Source organism: Gymnogyps californianus, chromosome 4, assembly GCF_018139145.2.
Source record: "Gymnogyps californianus isolate 813 chromosome 4, ASM1813914v2, whole genome shotgun sequence".
Lineage (NCBI taxonomy): Eukaryota > Metazoa > Chordata > Aves > Accipitriformes > Cathartidae > Gymnogyps > Gymnogyps californianus.
In genome coordinates, this window is record NC_059474.1 from 26,938,015 (window position 1) to 26,956,175 (window position 18,161).

At 45.1% G+C, this 18,161-nt stretch overlaps 1 protein-coding gene across 1 annotated transcript; it reads left to right on the forward strand.

Moving 5' to 3' along the window:
* The first annotated feature begins 1,068 nt into the window (after positions 1–1,068).
* On the forward strand, positions 1,069–6,244 carry UCHL1 (ubiquitin C-terminal hydrolase L1). The gene is made up of 9 exons (XM_050895719.1): positions 1,069–1,190; positions 1,330–1,341; positions 1,715–1,843; positions 2,981–3,131; positions 4,486–4,571; positions 4,647–4,694; positions 5,044–5,113; positions 5,490–5,548; positions 5,818–6,244. Exons 1-9 carry the CDS (start codon positions 1,158–1,160, stop codon positions 5,902–5,904), a joined length of 675 nt encoding a protein of 224 aa, XP_050751676.1. The 5' UTR covers positions 1,069–1,157; the 3' UTR covers positions 5,905–6,244.
* Positions 6,245–18,161: the final 11,917 nt, after the last annotated feature.

Below are 18,161 nucleotides of genomic sequence, written 5' to 3' on the forward strand. Positions count from 1 at the left end.
TAGGTACTTAGAAATTTTGCTGCACTGCGGTCCAAATCATTCTGAAACAGGGTGGAAAACCAAAGGAAGAAAGTCATCAAAACCAAACAGACTGCAGTCATTCAGCTGACTATTTTGTTCAGTATTTGCATTGTTCGAAAGATAACTGTGAAGCATCTCTCGGTTATCCACAAGGCTCCCATCTGGCTGTTTACCAGTAAAATCTGAAAGGCTGTTTGGACTCCACGTGATTTCTAATATTTCAAGTAGGTTGGTTTTGTTTCCTTGTTCAGAGATGTTCTAGTCCAAAGACATTGCGTGGAGAAACTGTCAGGGCATGAATAAAAGATAAAAAGCCCAGTATTTTATAACCAACTACATTGGACTGGTTCAGGAATTGGTTCAAACTGCAGAGATGCAATCAGCAGACAGGTGACTTCCGTGACGGTTTTATAATCCTACTGAAATATTAAAAATAAGTATCTAATGCTTACATTGAATATCAAAACCATCATATACTTTGTGCAATACACACACAGCAGGGTCCAACGCTCAGGGAGCATTCAGGCACATAAACGCAGACACACTCTTTCAGGATAAACAGAGCTCTGGGGCTGGGCTGATGGTGGTGGAGAAACACGTTGCCCTCGGTGATGTCTGTCGCTTGCCCCCGCCGGCAGCGCTGCCCGGCCCCGCGGGGGCGAGGGAGCGAGGGGCAGGGTAGGGCAGGGGGCGGCTGCCGCCACCTCGGCCCCGCCGCTTCTAGCACTTTCTCCACACCGACGTAAAGCGGGATGGGGTCCTCCCCGCTCCCGCGGAAGAAGCGGGACTCGGGGTCGGGCAGTGCCCCGGGCCCCCGGCAGCCGCCGCCGGGCTCTCCGCCGCCCCGCGGCTCCCCGACACCGACCCCCGCCCCCGCGGGCCTTTCGCTCCGCGGCGCAACCGCTCGCCCGGCCTGGCACCGCCGCGCCCCCCGCGCTTTGGTCGTGCCCTGCTCCTCCCTCTCCCCCCGCCGCGGCGCGGAGTGGGCCAGCCCGCCCCTATATAAGAGCCGGGTGGGCGGCTCCGCGCCGCAGCGTCGACGGCAGTAGGGGGTTGCGCGCGGCGTCTCGCGGGGGACATCATCGTGCTCTGGGGCGCAGTCTGCTTTCTTCCCGGCTCCCCGCCGTCCTGCAGCCATGGCCTGGCAGCCTATGGAGATCAACCCCGAGGTGCGCGAGGGGCGGCGGGGAGGGGGCCGGGGGCCTCGGGATGGGGCCGGGGCCGCGGGGGCGGGATGGGGCCGGGGGCGGGCGGTGGGGTGCCGTCTCTCCCCGGCACTCACCCCTCTCCCCTCGCATTGTCTTCCAGATGCTGAACAAAGTGAGTCGCCGCCGCAGGACCTCCGCGGCTGGGCGGGCGCCGCCCCGTCTCCCTCCATCCCTCGGCATCCCGCCCCGCCGCGGCAGCGCCGGCTGGAGCGGCGCGGCGCGGAGCGGTACCGCTGCGCGGGGCGCGGCCGCACCTGCGGAGCGGCGCTGAGGCCGCGCCCTCCCCCGGGGCGCCCCCTCGGGCGGGTGGTGCCGGCGGCGGCGCCGGGGCGCGGCCGGCAGGTGGCGCCGCGGTGCCGCGCGTTGTGCTGTGTCACTGGGGCGCGGCGGGGCGGGGGGGGGGTGGGCGGCGGGGCCCCGCCGTGAGGGCTGGGGGGAGGGGGGGATGTCGCGGCCGTGCCACCCGGTCGCTGTGCCCCGTGCAGGTGCTGTCCCGCCTGGGGGTGGGTCCCGGCTGGCGCTTCGTGGACGTGCTGGGCTTCGAGGAGGAGGCGCTGGGCGCCGTGCCGGCCCCGGCCTGTGCGCTGCTCCTGCTGTTCCCCCTCACTGAGCAGGTAGGTACTGGGTGGTGCCCCCCGGGGAGGGGGGCTGTTGTGTCCCTCCTGGACTGCTCTTCTTCACGGGTCCTCTGGGCTGCAGCCCTGGAGGCATCAGCGGGATGGGCTGGGTTCTTGCACTGAGCCTGTGGCTGCCCCAGTGCTGTGTGACGGCTGGTGCAGTGCGGGGTTTCTAACTAGGCTGCGTCTGGCCCAAATGCCCCTGAAGGAAAAAGCAGGCTGTTGTCAGCAGCAACGTCTGTACCTGCTGGCTGACAGTAGGTAGCGCTGGCTGCTGTCAGGAGTGTGCCTGTGTCATCTCTCCAAGCATCAGATGGTTGGGAGTGGGTTTGGCTTGTACTGGGGCTGTAGGTGGTTGGTGGGTAGCACATGCTGGGTGCCTGGCCCCAGCCTCCAAATAGCCTGGACTAAAATGAACGGAGCAACAAAACAAGGCCTCTTATTCCAATACTCCTCTTATGCTTTGCTTTGTGTGTTGGACTGAGGAAAAAACATGAGCAGTCTTTGAGTGAGAGGAATAGCAATTCTGTGACCATGCTGAATCATTGCATCTGGAGAGGCCTAAGTTACTTGTGTATGATTAATACATTTAATCCAATTGATGCTAAGGAAGTAGATGAGGACATGGACTTTGAAATAAAGTATATTTAACAGGTCCCTTAAAGGAAGGATTACAGCCTTTCAGTAGCGATGGGTTTTACACTTGTCTATACATTTTTCTGATGGAGAGGGGTTCATGAAGGGAAGTAACCTAAAGGTACAAAGGCAAACTATTGCAGAGACATGCTGAGTAGTCTGTTAAATGGACCAAAACAATTGGGAGAGGATATAAAAGAACCTATCCATTATATGATTTCCCACCCCAAGCTATTTCCAGTGTACAGAACAGATGGAGAGGCTAAGAACAGTGCCTTTGGATACGACTTGAGTCATGCAGGTAGTCCATTAAGACTTGGCCTGCATCCAGTATAGACATACGATGCTTTACTGGACCTGTGCCACAAAGATGACTTTCTGGGTAGATCTTTGTCCAGTCCTGGTATTGATTCTCCTGCACAATTCATTTGTGTAGTAGTTTGCACAATAAAAAGATATCACTGTGGTGAAATGCTTAAAACAGTTCCATGTTTACAGCATGAGAACTTCAGGAAACAACAGACTGAGAAAATAAAGGACCAAGAAATCAGTTCCAAGGTGTATTTCCTGAAGCAGACGGTCAGTAACTCCTGTGGGACAATTGGTCTGATACATGCAGTTGCTAATAATAAAGACAAACTGAAGCTTGGTAAGTATGAATATTCCAAAGTGCTTGAATTCACATTTTTTTAATGACAGGAAGATTGAGTGGGTATGGGCTATTGGAGACATGGGGCTTTCATGCAAGCCAAGTTAAGGCATGTTGTACTGCTTCAGTTAGTAAGTGAGTCTTACAGCTCTTGGAGTGGGGCATGTGGTCTCACTTACTGCCTGAACTGCAGAAGGGAATGTACTTTGACTCCTGTCTGGTAGCTGCAGAGGTATCATCCTAGTGAGCAGTGCAAGAAGAAAAGGGCACGTAGTAGGACTGGCCAAAGTCTGTTTGTAATTAGGAAGTGTCATGTTCAGAAGTAGCTATTGACATTGGTGTTGATGTCAACTGAAGAGAGAAAGTTCTTCATGCCACTTATGTCTAATGTAAACAGACTTGCTCAGGGTAGCCTGTAAATCAGTCTAAAACATGTTTTGGTTTTGCTGGGGAAGTAGTATAGGATGATAAGGGTCTGTAAGTAGACTTTTCCGGCAGAGGTAATAGTTTTGATGGTTCTCTTCCTATAGAAAAGGACATAAAACTGGCTTAGGTGACTGGTGGCTGGAAACTCCTAGGAAATAGGACTACACGTTCCTGTCAAAAAAGGGTTGTCGTTGAGTCCAGGAAATACTTTACTATTCAAAGACTAGAGATCTGCAAAATATAACTTATTTCCCTTATTCCAAGAGAACTTGAACCCTTTGGGTGGTGTGGGATTCCTTATACAAAGGAAAACACATATGGAAGGCTAAATGAGAGTAGCTTTGCTTTACTCTTCTTGAAAGGATTCTCTGAAATAACACACTGTTGATGAGTGAAATGAATGATGCAGCATGTCTTACATGAAAGACTAGAACTCAGCACATCTTAGTGCTGCACTACTAATTTATATTCTGGAAAACCAAAGTAAGCCTATCATGAGCAAGTGCTGTGCTCATTTGAAGGCAGTGAGACAACTTAATTTCATCTACCTATATTCTGTTAGCTGGTACTTAAGTGCCCGTACAGCTGGCACCTTTTTTGAATTTCTTCAAAACAGGACTGAACACCTTTGCCAAATCTGCAAGGGGGAATCAGAAAAGCTAAATCCTATTTGAAAGTGGATTCCAAGACAAGCATCCAGAGTGCCCTGAAGCACTTGAACTCTGGCTGTTTGTGTAGACTGTTGTTAATAGCTTCTGGATAAATAGCTTGCTTCAAGTGGTAGTTATAATATGCTTATGCTGGAGATGGTTCCGGGCTGAATGCAATGACTTAGTTAGTGCAACAAGCATTGATTACTGTGGGCTGCATCTGAACTGTAACTGATGCTTTACCTATACTGAATAAAATCTTTGATCATCTTGTGCAGATGAGGCGTCTGCCCTGAAGAAGTTTCTTGATGAAACAGCTGATCTGTCTCCTGAAGAGAGAGCTAAGCATTTTGCAAATAATAAGGTATATGAACTAAACAAGATGCTGACAGCTGTCAGCAGTTAAGGATGTAGTAACCTCTATCTGCTTTCTCTTAAGGCTATACAAGAAGTCCACAATTCAGTTGCACAAGAAGGACAATGCCGGGTAAGATATGAATGTGTAAAATCTTGGGAGAAGGGGTTAATGAAGGTGGTAGAGCAATACAATTTTCTGCCTGGCAGATAGCTGTTACAGCTCATGAGGAAAGAGAAATGAGTGACTCGCAGGTGAATGCTTGTGCAGAGTTACTTCCTCAAACATGGATTGAAAATTTGGGTTCAGACCCAGTCTGAAAATGTGACCGTACATTAGGATTTCTGCTGCTTGACCTTGTAGAGGTCTTGCAGAGACCTCTACAAGTTTTCAGTCCTTTGCTGTTGCTTTGTTGACATCTAGGGTTTGCAGTACTAGCCTTTTTTCAATCTAACAAATGTATCTAATGGTCTCTCCTAAGGTTGAGGACAATAGTGTGAACTTCCACTTCATCCTGTTTGTCAACGTGGATGGACATCTGTATGAATTGGGTAAGGTTCTGAGAACTCTGCAGTTGGACTGGGCCTACTTTACACTGTACAGCAGCATTGGGGGCTCAGGCTAGATACTTGGTGCTAGTTAAGCTGTTTGAGGCTCTCAAAGCCAATACATAATTTGTTCCTTCACTTGAAGATTTTAACTGAAGGTGTGTTGCACTGAAGGGCTAGGCCCTTTTGTAAAGCATGTCATCTCCTGTAGAGTTGAGAATACTTAGTCCCCTTCTCACTCAAGCTATGTGTATTGACAATTTGTTCTGCCCTCCCAAGTATCTTCATGTGTGTACTTGTTTCTTGGGCCCACTATGTTCAGTTCTGCTAATTCAGAAGTAATATTAAGTATACTGAGTGATGGGACTTTCTTTCACAGATGGGCGTATGCCATTTCCTGTAAACCATGGCACAAGCTCGGATGACTTGCTATTGAAGGTAAGACTTCTCCCTTGCTGCTTGTTTCCCTGAAAACAAGGCTTACAAAAGGGTGAGGGACATGCATTCAGTCTATAGTGGCTGTACCTACTTGCTGTACAAGTTGGTGCTGCTTATACCGTGGTAACAAGGTAATATTGTGCCACAGAACTAGAGATCTGTTAAGTGTATATCTTAGTTGATGGGACCCAGAGAGGAGCTGCAAAGATTTGGTCTCTACAGCAAGTGTATTCTGATAGTCTAAACAGCTTGGTTTTTTTTCTTCCAAGGATTCTGCTAAGATCTGCAGACAATTTACAGAACGTGAGAAAGGAGAAGTTCGTTTTTCTGCTGTGGCTTTCTGCAAGTCTGCCTGAGACTCTGAAGAGATGCAAGGAAAGCAGTCTAATAGCACACCAGTAAATGCAGTCTAAACTCCAGTGCTTCAGTACTTGTTAAACACAGCTGTTCTGGTAACTTAAATTGTTTCCACCTTTTGCTATACACAGGAGCAACATCAGCTGAGCTTATGCTAAAGGATGAGCTCAAGTTTTAATGTGAACAGTTTGGACACATGAGATGTCTTTAGACTCTTTTTTCACATGTTAAGTAGAAAATGCTTAACAGGGCTTGTTTAATCTCTGTCATGTTAATTGAGCTGTTGGTTGATATTTCCTTGTCCTTAATGAGAATAAAATGTTCTGCTGGAAGACTAAATGGACTAGTGATCTCTAACTTTCTTGAAAAGTAGTTGTGTGGCATCCTCTAAACTTTGGCTTTTTTCCAAAGGACCCTCAAAGCTCTCCTCTAAGTAAAAAGTTAATGTCAGCCTCAGGTTAGCAGAACAATTGCTTTTTCTAGTGTCCTGAAGGTCTCCAAGGATGGAGAAATGCACCACTGTCTGCGTAACATGTTCCAGTGCCGTGCTACCCTTCTGGTAAAGCTTTCCCTAATGTCCAGTCTGAAACTCTTAAGCTGCAATTTGCCACCCTGAACACACTTATTTTAGTTAGAGGGGTAAGGTGTGATAAACACTCAAATGTCAACTTAAAGCTGTCTGCTCTTAAGCAGAGGCTATTTGTATTAGTGCTACAAGCAACAGAATAACCACTGAATTGGTTGGTGGTGTGTTTCCTTACAGGAGACAGTATTAAAACAGTTTTTTTTTCCTTACCCTTAGCTAAAAGAAATCTGGCTAATGCTGAACACAATCCTTGGCTAGCCAGTGTGCGCTTATTAACTTGTGATTGTGTCAGGAAGGCCTTGGCAGATGCTATACTACCTGTCCCTTCCAAAATGACCTAAAAAAGGAGAAACCCATGCTACATGAATTTTTAATAGCAGGATGAAATTTTGGGTTCAAGGGGAAGAAAAAGATTTAATACATATTTCATGTTCTGTGGCCTTACCGGTGTTCTTCTGTGGAAGCTGTTCTTACCTGAGTCTAGCTGCTGTTTATCTGCAGCTCCTTGCCAATACCTCAGGTAGCTGTAAGAAGGGATAAAACCCCCTTCAACTTGGGCCTTTCTTCTAATGCATTATGTCCCAGTCTGTGCCTGCCAGCCATGTTATATGTTTGGTGTTGGGCTCATGTAATTACCCGATAGCTGAAGCTAGCAGGGGGTTGCAACACACTTTAATTCAAATTCTGAGGACTAGCTAAAGCTCAGAGTACTTCAGTTCTGAACATCATCTCTCAGTTTCTGTTAGCAGGGAGGTGAAAGCTACCTGCCGAGAGAAGGTCTGTTACCTGTCACTCGCTGTTGTCTACAACAGCACCTTATTCTGCCTGTTAGTGGAAGCTGTCGCAGGCTGGAGGGAGGCCTCCTGGTGCATCTCCACTGCAGCCTCCTGCTGCAGCGCAGGCTCGGAGCTGTGCCTGCAGCTCAGGCTGCTTAGCAACGAAGCCTGCAAGAGAGGAAATGGATGTGGCACGAGCACAGGAGGATGGAAGGAGCAATAAAAATCAGATGCGGTAGGAGGAGGGGGCATGAGAGAGCAGAGCCCAGTCAGCTGTATGCCATACCTGGGGGAGCATGCTATAGTTCTGCAGGGGACCCTTTTTGTGCCTCTAAGGCCGTTGCCAAGAGAACCTGCTGTAACTCTGCCTGTGTACAGTTACACAGGCAGTCTGTCAATGCTGAAGCAACCTGAAAGTGCCTTTGAGATACTACTGTGTTTTTTACTGTGATTGCAGCAGTCAAATGTTTCTGGTTTTGTGTTTTTCTTCTTTTTTTAATCTAGCAATATAAATCTCTAGTGCTACTGAGACTCTTGCTCAGGTTTCTGGGTTAAGAATCTACTGAAAGGTGACATTTGAATAGTTTTGGCCTCATGGAAAGCAGGGAAAGGGTTGTGACCTTTCTTATTTTCTCACCTTCTGGTCCCAGGTACAGCTTCAAAGGATAGAAATAAAGAAAACAACTAAGGAATGAATGTTATCCGTCCGCTCATGTGTAACATCGCTAGCAGGGCCGTTTTCCCCTGCTAAAATTACCACAGGGGCCTGGCAAACAGCTGGGCTTTACTTTAAAACAGCCTGGGTAGAAAGAGGAAGATGAGTAGCTGGAGATGGTGGAGATCTCAGGAGTTGGGATAGGGTTGCTTTGGATGAAGGGAGGTCTCAAACAATGGGTGAGGATCTGTAAGCTGAATAGATGGAAGCTTTTGCGATACTAACAGTGCAGCTGTGCCAGATGTGTTACTGCATTCGGAAGAAAAGTCACGGTGTGTCAAAGTGTGTATGTGCCGTGTCAAAGTGTGTATGTGCCAAGTCAAAACCAAATAGAATAAGCCATAAATAGAAAATACGGAAGATGTTTTAAAGTCTTATCAGGTGTGTATAATCTCAAAATGCTTTTTATGCATATTTTCCAGCTAGTTTTACCTACTTGCAAGTTTTTGAATTTTAATCTTTGCCCGTTGTTTCACACTTTAGTAGAAGTGTTTGGACCAAGAGGTGTAAATGTCTGTAGACTTCTTTTAGAGTGCTAAATGTATCAAGACACATCATTGTTTTCATAAGAAGATGCTCTCTGATAATATTTTCTGGTGGTCACATCCTATCTGAAGTAAGGCTCATTTTATTTCTTGTCTCTCCTTGTTTTCTTCTCTTTGTATTTTTATCTTAAATCTGTAGTTCCGTATGGAACTGTTACCTTTCCTTGATTTCCTGTGCATCCTCCTTAATTAAAGTAGCTCATTTGACCCTCTCCATTTCTCATCTAAAACCCTACATGTTTTTCCTGAATTTACCCCTGAATTTTCACTGTGACAATGACTGAGAAGGGCAGGAGCTTGTGAAGCCTGTTTTGTGTTCTGTGCCCGCTCTGAAAGAAACCTGTGACTGGCTGTTGCCGCTGCTGCTCTTCCAGATATGTGAGGAGTCTATTGAGCAAATGATTTAATTTGAATTAAAAGGTTCCTGCCATTTTTGTGCAGCCTTCCAGAGGTGGACTTTTAACAGTTACTATATAGAACTATCCTTGGAAATATTTGAGTAATATTTAAGAATCTCAGGTTGGATTTCAGGCTTATCTGTTTAGGCCTGCACATGGCTAATTTAGAACCGTATCCAGGGTTGACTGTGCACAATGTATCACTTTCTTAACAAGATTTCTTCTCTGCTGTGTTGAAAGCTGTAGTTAACCTGTTCTGTAGGTGGCAGCATTGGGAAACTTTCAGCAACAAGTCTGATTTAGGAGCTGCCAATGGCAGAACAGATCCAGGCGCAATTTTATTCAACCGCGTGTGTAATGTTAAATCCACAGGTAGTCCTGTCGCTTTCAGTGGGACCACTCACATGCTTAAGCACACTTCTGATTTCAGAGCCAGGTATCCAATCCTTAATTTAGTCAAAAGTTAACTTAGGCATGATGTAACATCCAAAGCCTCTTATGCATTTCAATAGCCTTTGGCTTAGGTCCATAGCTTATTTGCAGCTGATACAGCAGCACACCACCTCTTTGTCCAGTATATACTGCTATACAATATATGCACTACTATTTGCATGCTAAATAGGATTCTTTTTGGGGGGAGTAAGGAGAGAAAGAGTGGGAATAACTCTAGCAGCATCCAGCTTTTGATGCATGGACCAGTTTATCAATCTATAAATATTTAAGATGGAGAAGTAGTTACCTGAAAAAGGGAACTAGACATACTAGTATCCTCTGCCTTTGATGCAAAGGCACCAGGGAGCTCTAGGGGCCGGTCCCACTAGCCTGTGTGCTGGGCATAGGGAGAAAACAAGAGACTGGCAATAAACCTCGTAGTCACAGCATCCCTCTCCTGTGCTGCCAACAGCCAAGAAGAGGCTGATGACAGGACTGCAGCTCAGTGAGGCGTGGACCAAATGGGAGCAAGCAAGCACTGGGAAAAATGCAGCCAGAAGCTGAGTAACAGCATTAAAATTCCTTTGTGACCAAAGGAATTAAAATATCACTTGTGTTTTGTCATTTTTAAATTCTCGCACAGGGTGATATTAAGTTACAGGGAGTGGCTGACATTCCAAATGCCTCAAACCCAAGGGACCTCAATAGATAAGAGGATGGGGCTAGAAGAAACCTCACAGAGTTCAACATGGCGAGGCGCAGAGCTTGGCACCTGGCTGGAGCCACCGCATGTCTCGGCACAGGCTGGGAGGTGATGGGCCAAGTTGCAGCCCTGCTCAACAGGCCCTGGGGGTTATGGCAGGTGCCAAATTGAATATAAGCCCACATGTTGTGTGCTCTCCTCGTGAGTAAGGCAAATTGCATACTATGTTGGGAGTTACATTGGGAGGAGCAAGGTCAGCAGATGGAGGGAAGTTATTACCCATCTTTACTTGGCACTGGTGAGGCTGCACCTGGAATAGCATGTTCAGTTCTGGGTCGCCCCCCAGTCCAAGAAGGACGTGGAGGAATCTGGAGAGGGTTCAGCAGCAGGCTGCTGAGGCAGCCAGAGGCATGGAGCATGTGGCCTACAAGGAGAGGTTGGTGGAGCTGGGTGTGTATAGTCTGGCATAGAGGAGACTAAGGGAGGATCTAATTGTAGCCTGCAACTACTTCAAGGGCAGTTGCAAAGATGACAAAGCCAATTTTTTTCTTGGTAGTAGGAGATGGTATATCAAAGGGCAGTAACCACAAATTGCAGCTTGGAAGGTTCAGTTCAGGACATTTGTAAACTAGAAAAGTACTTCTTCACTGGGAAGGTAGTACCGTACTGGAACAAGTCATCAGAGAAATGGAGATATCTCCATCCTTGGAAGTTTGCAAGGGACCAGGATTTAACAACCAGCTTTTGTTAAACTGCCCTAGGTTACCTGTTACAGTATGAAAAATTGGAGCAGCGATCAGTGTTGCTCCAGCCTTGGGAACTGAGTGCTGTGCTCCTTGACGAGGAGGTACTCGTGAGTGTCCTCTCCGTGCCATGCGTGGGGGAGCCATTCCCTGCAGGAAGAGCTGGAGGCTGATGCTGCTGACTGCTGCTTTTCTGCTCTGGCGGGGGTGGAAGGACAAGAACGGCTGCAGGAACAGCAGCTGATGCATCTAGGAGGAGGCACAGGTTTTGTCACTGATGGGAGGGTTGTCTCTTCACAAAGAGCTGGAGAAAGCAGAGGCCAGGGCAAGATCTAAGGGAGCTCTTCTATGGCCAATGAATCAGAAACAGAAGTATGGGGGGTCCTCCCTGAGGATGTGTGTAACATCCCTAAGGGTGACAGGGAACCCTACTGGGAACAAGGTGCAGGAAAAAGAGCAGAGAATCATAGGGAAAATGGGAAAAGGAGAGAATTCCTGTGCATTTTTCAATTATCATCTTTCCAGCAGTACCAGGAACAACATAAGATGGTTTAATGAAGTTTCCCAACCCCTTAAAGAATTGCCATGCATCAGAAATGTAGTTCTAGATGAAGCCCAATGCACAAGTAACGAGCTACATAGAACTGATTTGAAAATTTGTTATGTACTTTTTGCTTAGATGAGTTTCAGATGTGGTTAGCTGATATTGCAAGGCCTGCAGCAAGATATAAAAAGCGAGGAGATCTGCATGACGTTGGAGGAACAAGATTGGGCAAAGGTATTTCAGTGGGTTTAGCATTTCAAGCAGAGTACCATAAAAAAACAGGACAGTCAATTCCATTGCTTAAGAACACTCAATACCATACTGAGAGGTATTATTACTTACAGCACCATAGCCAGACTAAATTGCATTTTATTTTCAAGTCTTTATACATGTGCATGTTAACATCTTACCAGAACAGCTTCCACTCTTAATATATGGAGAGTGGGAGAAATGCAGTTTTACTATCCCCACTTTGCAAGTAAGGAACTGAGACATAGATTCAGCGATTTGCCTAAGGTGATGCTTGAAATTGATGGCAGAGTTGGAATTAAAACTAACTTTATAACTACATGTGTTTTTTTTTTTTTTTGCAGGCAGAGTTTTATATTTACTCTACTTTGGCTTTGGGCCTGAGTTAATATACCCTACCTCTTAGCATGGCTTATTAGCTAAAGCTCAGTGTTAGGCTAACCTCAACTTGATTGACTTGGAGAACAGTCAGGTGAACTCATGTCTGTCTGCAAAAGAGGGTCTGTATTGACGTATAGTCCCCCGAGTCCCTTTCTAATGCCTGAAAATATTTTTCCAGTAGACTTATATTGCATCACCATTCAAGAAATACTACTTTCTCCCTCCTTTTCCCCTTCCCATCTGTCCTGGTTTCGGCTGGGACAGAATTAATTTTCTTCTTAGTAGCTGCTACAGTGCTGTGTTTTGGATTTAGTGTGAGAATGATGTTGATAACACTCCGATGTTTCAGTTGTTGCTAAGTAGCACTTATCTTCAGCCAAGGACTTTTCAGTTTCCCATGCTCTGCCAGCAAGCAGGTGTGCAAGAAGCTGGGAGGGAGCACAGCCGGGGCAGCTGACCTGAACTAGCCAAAGGGGTATTCCATACCATGGAACGTCATGCCCAGTATATAAACAGGGGGGAGTTGGCCGAGCGGCGCGGATCGCGGCTCGGGAACTAACTGGGCATCGGTCAACGAGTGGTGAGCAATTGCATTGTGCACCACTTGCTTTGTATAGTTTAATTCTTTTAGTATTGCTATTGTCATATTATTATTATTATCATTATCATTGTTTTTCATTCCTTTCTGTCCTATTAAACTGTCTTTATCTCAACTCACGAGTTTTTTTTTCCTGATTCTCTCCCCCATCCCAGGGGTGGGGGGGCAGTGAGCGAGCGGCTGCGTGGTGCTTAGCTGCTGGCTGGGGTTAAACCACGACACCATCCCACAAAAATGTTTAGGAACACTGGGAAGTTGAGGAGTATGCGTAAATCTAAATTGCAGATGATTACGGACAAAAGAGTGGTTGCAGTGTTCAGGCTTTCTGACATACAGAAGAGTCAGGTGGCAAAGTTGTGGCCACGTCCCTGGTGGTTTTACAGAATGGTTTGAAGAAGTATTGATGAAGGAACAAGATCGTTCAGAAAATAATATCATTATTTGGCTACCTTGATACTTTCTCTGACTTTACCAACCATTCATTCTCCTTTCACTGAACAAGGGACCTGAAGGTCAAGTTGTGTCAATAAACAACATATTTGTCAGGATCAATTCTTACTGAATAAAGTGAGAGAAGGGGTTAGATACTGGGTGGTTAATTTTTCCCTACTTCAGAAAGCAGGTATTAGAGGTTTCTGATGCAGCCCAACGCTATAATACGGAGGTGGACATGATCTCTCTTAAATATGAGACACAGTTTGGGACTTGGTTTTCAGCTTTCATGACCCTCTGACAAGAAGTCATAAAGTAACCCCTGCTGTGTTTTGAGAAATGATCGGCACAGACAGCAGTGATGACAAACTTTCCTGTAAAACATCATGCAAATCTATTATAAAAGGTGGCAAAATCCTCTGTGCGGTTTGAATCAGTCTGATGCGTGTTCATGGCCCTGGATCGGGCTATGGAAAGTTGCTGCTCTTTGGGAAAGTGCAGTGTTTCAGGGCAATGAGAAACTGCTGGCTAAGTAGCTAGGGATCTTGCACAACACGTTTTACAAAAGTAGCTTCATTTCTACCGCCCCATATGCTGCAGCTGCTGCAGGGATACATGTCAGTCAGATGATGGACTTTAATCCTTTGCGTAGCTGCAGCTTGGATGTGTATAGCTCACGGCTGCCACTCCTGAGGCTTGTAATAGGAGAGAGTCCCAGGAGAACCTGCAACTGCTGCCTGTGTTTCCTGCAGGGAATATGCTTGCTGTGTTGCGAGCCGAGAACCACACACTCATTGACAGACTGAAAAAACACGGGAAGAAATGAGCTTAAAATCTCTTTGATTTTCAAAACGGGAGATCTTTCTCCCACCAGCAGCAAACAATATGCAGGTGGGGGTTTTTTATCCTATAGGCTTAGCTGGTGCTTTTGAAAGGAGAATCCACGAGTGCACTTGGGCCCCTGTGAGGTGCAATCAAATGGACAGAAATAATGCTTCTCAAAAAATTGAAACATTAGCCCCACAGCAACATTATTTTTGTTACTGACATTCATTTGATATATGCATGTCAGGAAACGTCATTGTATCACTTTGGCAGTAGACTCCATTAGATTCGGTGGGGCGGGGAAAAGTTCTCTACTCAAATACACTAGCTAAATTCAGCTCCTAGGCTGCAACAGGAGAACTTATTTTTAATTACTATATGTACCACTTGGGCTCTGATTTTGCAAAGCACCTCAGCTCACAGTTAGTCCATAATTTCAGCTGAAATCAGGCCTTCAGTTAGGCTCGAGCACATGGTTGAAGTTATGTATAGGCTGAAGTGATTTCCTCAGTCAGACACTTGATGATATTTCCACATCTGCTTAGATTCAGAGCCTGATTCCATCATATTAGGAGGGCAAAAATCCATTTGCTTTCAAGCGGAAGCCCCTCACTTGGTATTTTTCACTCTGGATTGGACAGGGAATTAGCAAACTGCCAATCCTTCTTACAAAATTATACCGATTCTACTACATTGAGTGGGATAGCTTTCCTTAGAATAATTAAACTTTTCCAAGATTTCATATCCTCACTCATCAGACTCCATTTACTGCAGGAAGTTACAGTTAAGCTGTATGAAGACTTTCCCTGACTAAATCCAATGTTTATAAATTATAACCAGGCAGAAAATGTGAATCTCAACGATGTAACTATAGTCTGAAGTGTAAGCGTTCACAAGTTCAACTGCCTTCCCAAATATTTTTTACCGCAGCAGTAACATGAGTTTGTATAAATAAAGTAGACATTTTTAGCATATTTGCACACCGCAATATAATAGATAATGTTTGTGTGTATTAGAAGCGTGCAGACCTGTGTGGGCTGTCTCTGCCTTCATTCTCAGACAGGAGATTTTTGGACTTTTCTGTGGGACAGCAGTGACCACCAACAGAGCAACTTCCCTCTGTTCGGGGTTTTTTTTTTTCATAAGAATGCTGCTGGAAAGCTTCTTAAGAAATAAGCTCTATAAAGCTTCTTAAGAAATAAAACAATAACAAGTTGGATATGGTTTATCCAGTCCCACATGATTCTTCATGTCTATGGCAAGATCTCAATATTTTTCCTTCCAGTACTTTAGCAGTCAGGCCAAGGTATACTTCTTGTTATATCTGTGTAATAACTTCATACATACAGTATAGACCAACAGGTGAAGAAAAGGCTCTCTCCAGAGAAAAGAGCAGATCTAGCAGCAATGAGGGCCAGAACCAGTCACACAGTTTATCTTTAGGTTTTCTTGCACTGTCCTGAACAAATCACTGACTGGACCCAGATTCGTTAGTTTCTCTTATGTACGTAACAGATTTAATACCTTATCCACATTGTGTAATTTATGCAACGTACAACATCGGTCATCATAGAATTATTTTAAAAACTTTAAGGCTAAATAAGAAATCATAAAACATAAATGCAGTCAATACTTCCTGCATGGTACTTCTTTAAAATGCTTGAGATAGAGCTACTGCTCGCAAGCATATTCATGTGTAAGAGGAAAAGGATTAGGAACAAAAAGAAGATAGGTTACTGTACTGAATTTAGGGAAAGTTTATCATACACTGACTACTGGAATAGGCTAGGTTTAAAATTCTAGGTTTAAATTAGGCTTAGTACCTAAACTTGGTGCAGAGAGACTGGCCTTGACTATGTTTTGTTGAGCTACTCTTCTTCATGGATGATTGCAAGCAACCCCTCCAGGTATCCCCCTACAACACTGCCAAAGTCACTTAATAAAACCAACAGTGGTGAATGTATGGGGTGGGGAGCATAGAGTAGGGAACTTCAACACCGGGTTAATGCTTGGCCACGGCAGACTGAGCGGCCAGCCCCTCGGGGAGAGGACTTCATCCCTTGACTCTACACGGAACCAAAACCAGTTAAACCAGGCGTGACACTCAGCATTCCTATTTAGGACCAGCTTTAAAAAGGAAAATAGCTCCGCTGTGCACTGACAAATTCAGCTTAATTGAAAATGTTAGCACCCAGGAGAATTCTGGCCCGTGACCTAGATAATACAGAAGCAAACCATTGTATGACTGCACCTCTTTAGTAAATGTAGTAACGCAGTCAGCAGTCTGCAAAAATACTCATTTTCAAAGCAAGCTTTCAGTGAAGCTTTCAGAATGACTCCTGTTTCAGGAGGGAAACACAGATGCAGGAACTAGAAAGGGCTTTCAACACCTGCTTGTTTATTTATTTATATTCATTCTTATCTGGGGCAAAATAAATGCTTGTGCATATTTTATTTGCAAATAAAGCATGAACAGTGAAATCCATAACAAAACAAAAGGGTACACAGTGGTACCCTTAAAAAGCTGTCCAGCATATATAAGATAACTAGCTGGAGGAAACCTCTGCAAATACTAACATGCATATACTTTGTAAGCTGTGAAAGGAAAGAAATCACCCATAATGATGTGGGAAAGTGCTCTGAAACTCATGTCATTTCTTGTAGGGAATTATAGTTGACCTTTCTGCATTGAAAAAGGAAAGGACACAAGAAATTATTGGAATGGAGTACTGGAAAAGGCTTCCCGAACTACAGTCAGTGCATGCTTACGGTATTCAGATATATAACTGCTGTCCACACTACAGGACAGGCCTCTCATTTCATGGTTCATTTAAAACTACAGCTAATCTGAAAAATGTTCACAGTCTGGAATGGTCTTTTCATATAGAAATGTACTGTATTCTAACATACAGATTTTGTACTTGAATTGGTAATGAGTTTCACTGATGTCTTGTGGCCCAGATGTGCTTGTTTTAGTACATCTCTAAGTATGCTAGTCTGGGAAGCCTTCAGGATGAGACACAACAGACTGACAGAGGCAACCCAGGTCTGCATTCCTTCACAGCAGCCACACAGCATGAGCTATGCTGGAGTTTAACTGGCATGCAATGATGTGGGGATTGTTTACTAGAATGGTCTTTGTCCTAAGATATCCTCTCTGTTCCCACCATATCTCGAAGGGTGACAGCTTCCCTTGATTGTGCAAAGAATACCTCTGCCCAAGGGACTCCGTGGAGCTCTAGTCTCAATGGGAGCTAATGACTCTCGTTGTCATGCCTTTATTCTTGTGGAGTATCATCTTACTCTGTGCTACTTTCTACAGGCTGGTGGGCATTTAGAAAAAGGAAGTATTCACTTAGATGACAGGCAAAGGAAGGTGTCTGTGTTGAAAGAACTACAGGTCTGTATTTCTGGAATGGCAGCATCAGACTCTCATCTCAGCTAGTCACACTTCTGTGATTTAACAAAGATTTTGTTACCTCTCTGGATCTAAGATCATAAGCAGTAGTCCTGATGGAAGACAAATTTTAATTCTCACTGCTTATTCAAAATATTTTCCCCAAACCTGTGTCTAAGGCTTTTGAAAAGATAACACAGCATTTTCTGTGAATACCAAATAAATGTAAAAAGTAGTTTTCAGTAGTGAAAGACTTTAAACTTTTTCTTTTAAAAATGTCTGTGAATTTTTGTCTTATTTCTTTTGTTTTCATATTCTCAGAGTTGTTTTGCAAGTAGGTTTTTGCCAGTGTTGAAAAAGGAAGCACATTGCTGTAGGTAGGCACAAGAAATTCAGCTGCACGGTGAGGCTGGTTTTTCAATCTTATGTCCTCCAGAATCAGGGTCTGAATGAAGCAAGTTTGGGCAAGAAGACAGTATAAAAGTAACTGGAGTTAATCATTCCTTTCATTTAGCTTAAGAACAGTTCATGCAGTTTCCTCAGGGTCATAAAACCAACTCCTAAGCCAGCTGAAGTTGGTGGCAAAACACCCAGTGATGGTACACGGTACCACATTAGATCCTGGGTCTTCTTTTACTCACTTAACCAAAATCTACAGACTTTTAAGAGGCAGAGAGAGAGTTTCCAAACCAAAGCCATTATCGCCCAAAGCAATGAGGATGCTTAGTGATAAGCCACAGTGCTGTGGCCAACTGGTAGAAAAAAGCAGGAGGGCTGGGTGGTCAGGCTAGGTCAGCGGAGCCTTACGTTAAACGCCCTGCTCTGCCACCAGCTTTCTCAAGCAAACTACACAGGGCAAAGCCCCACTCCCACACACTCTGTCACTCAGGGAAACCTCAGCCTTCAGTTAGGCAGCGTGATCCCCTACAAAA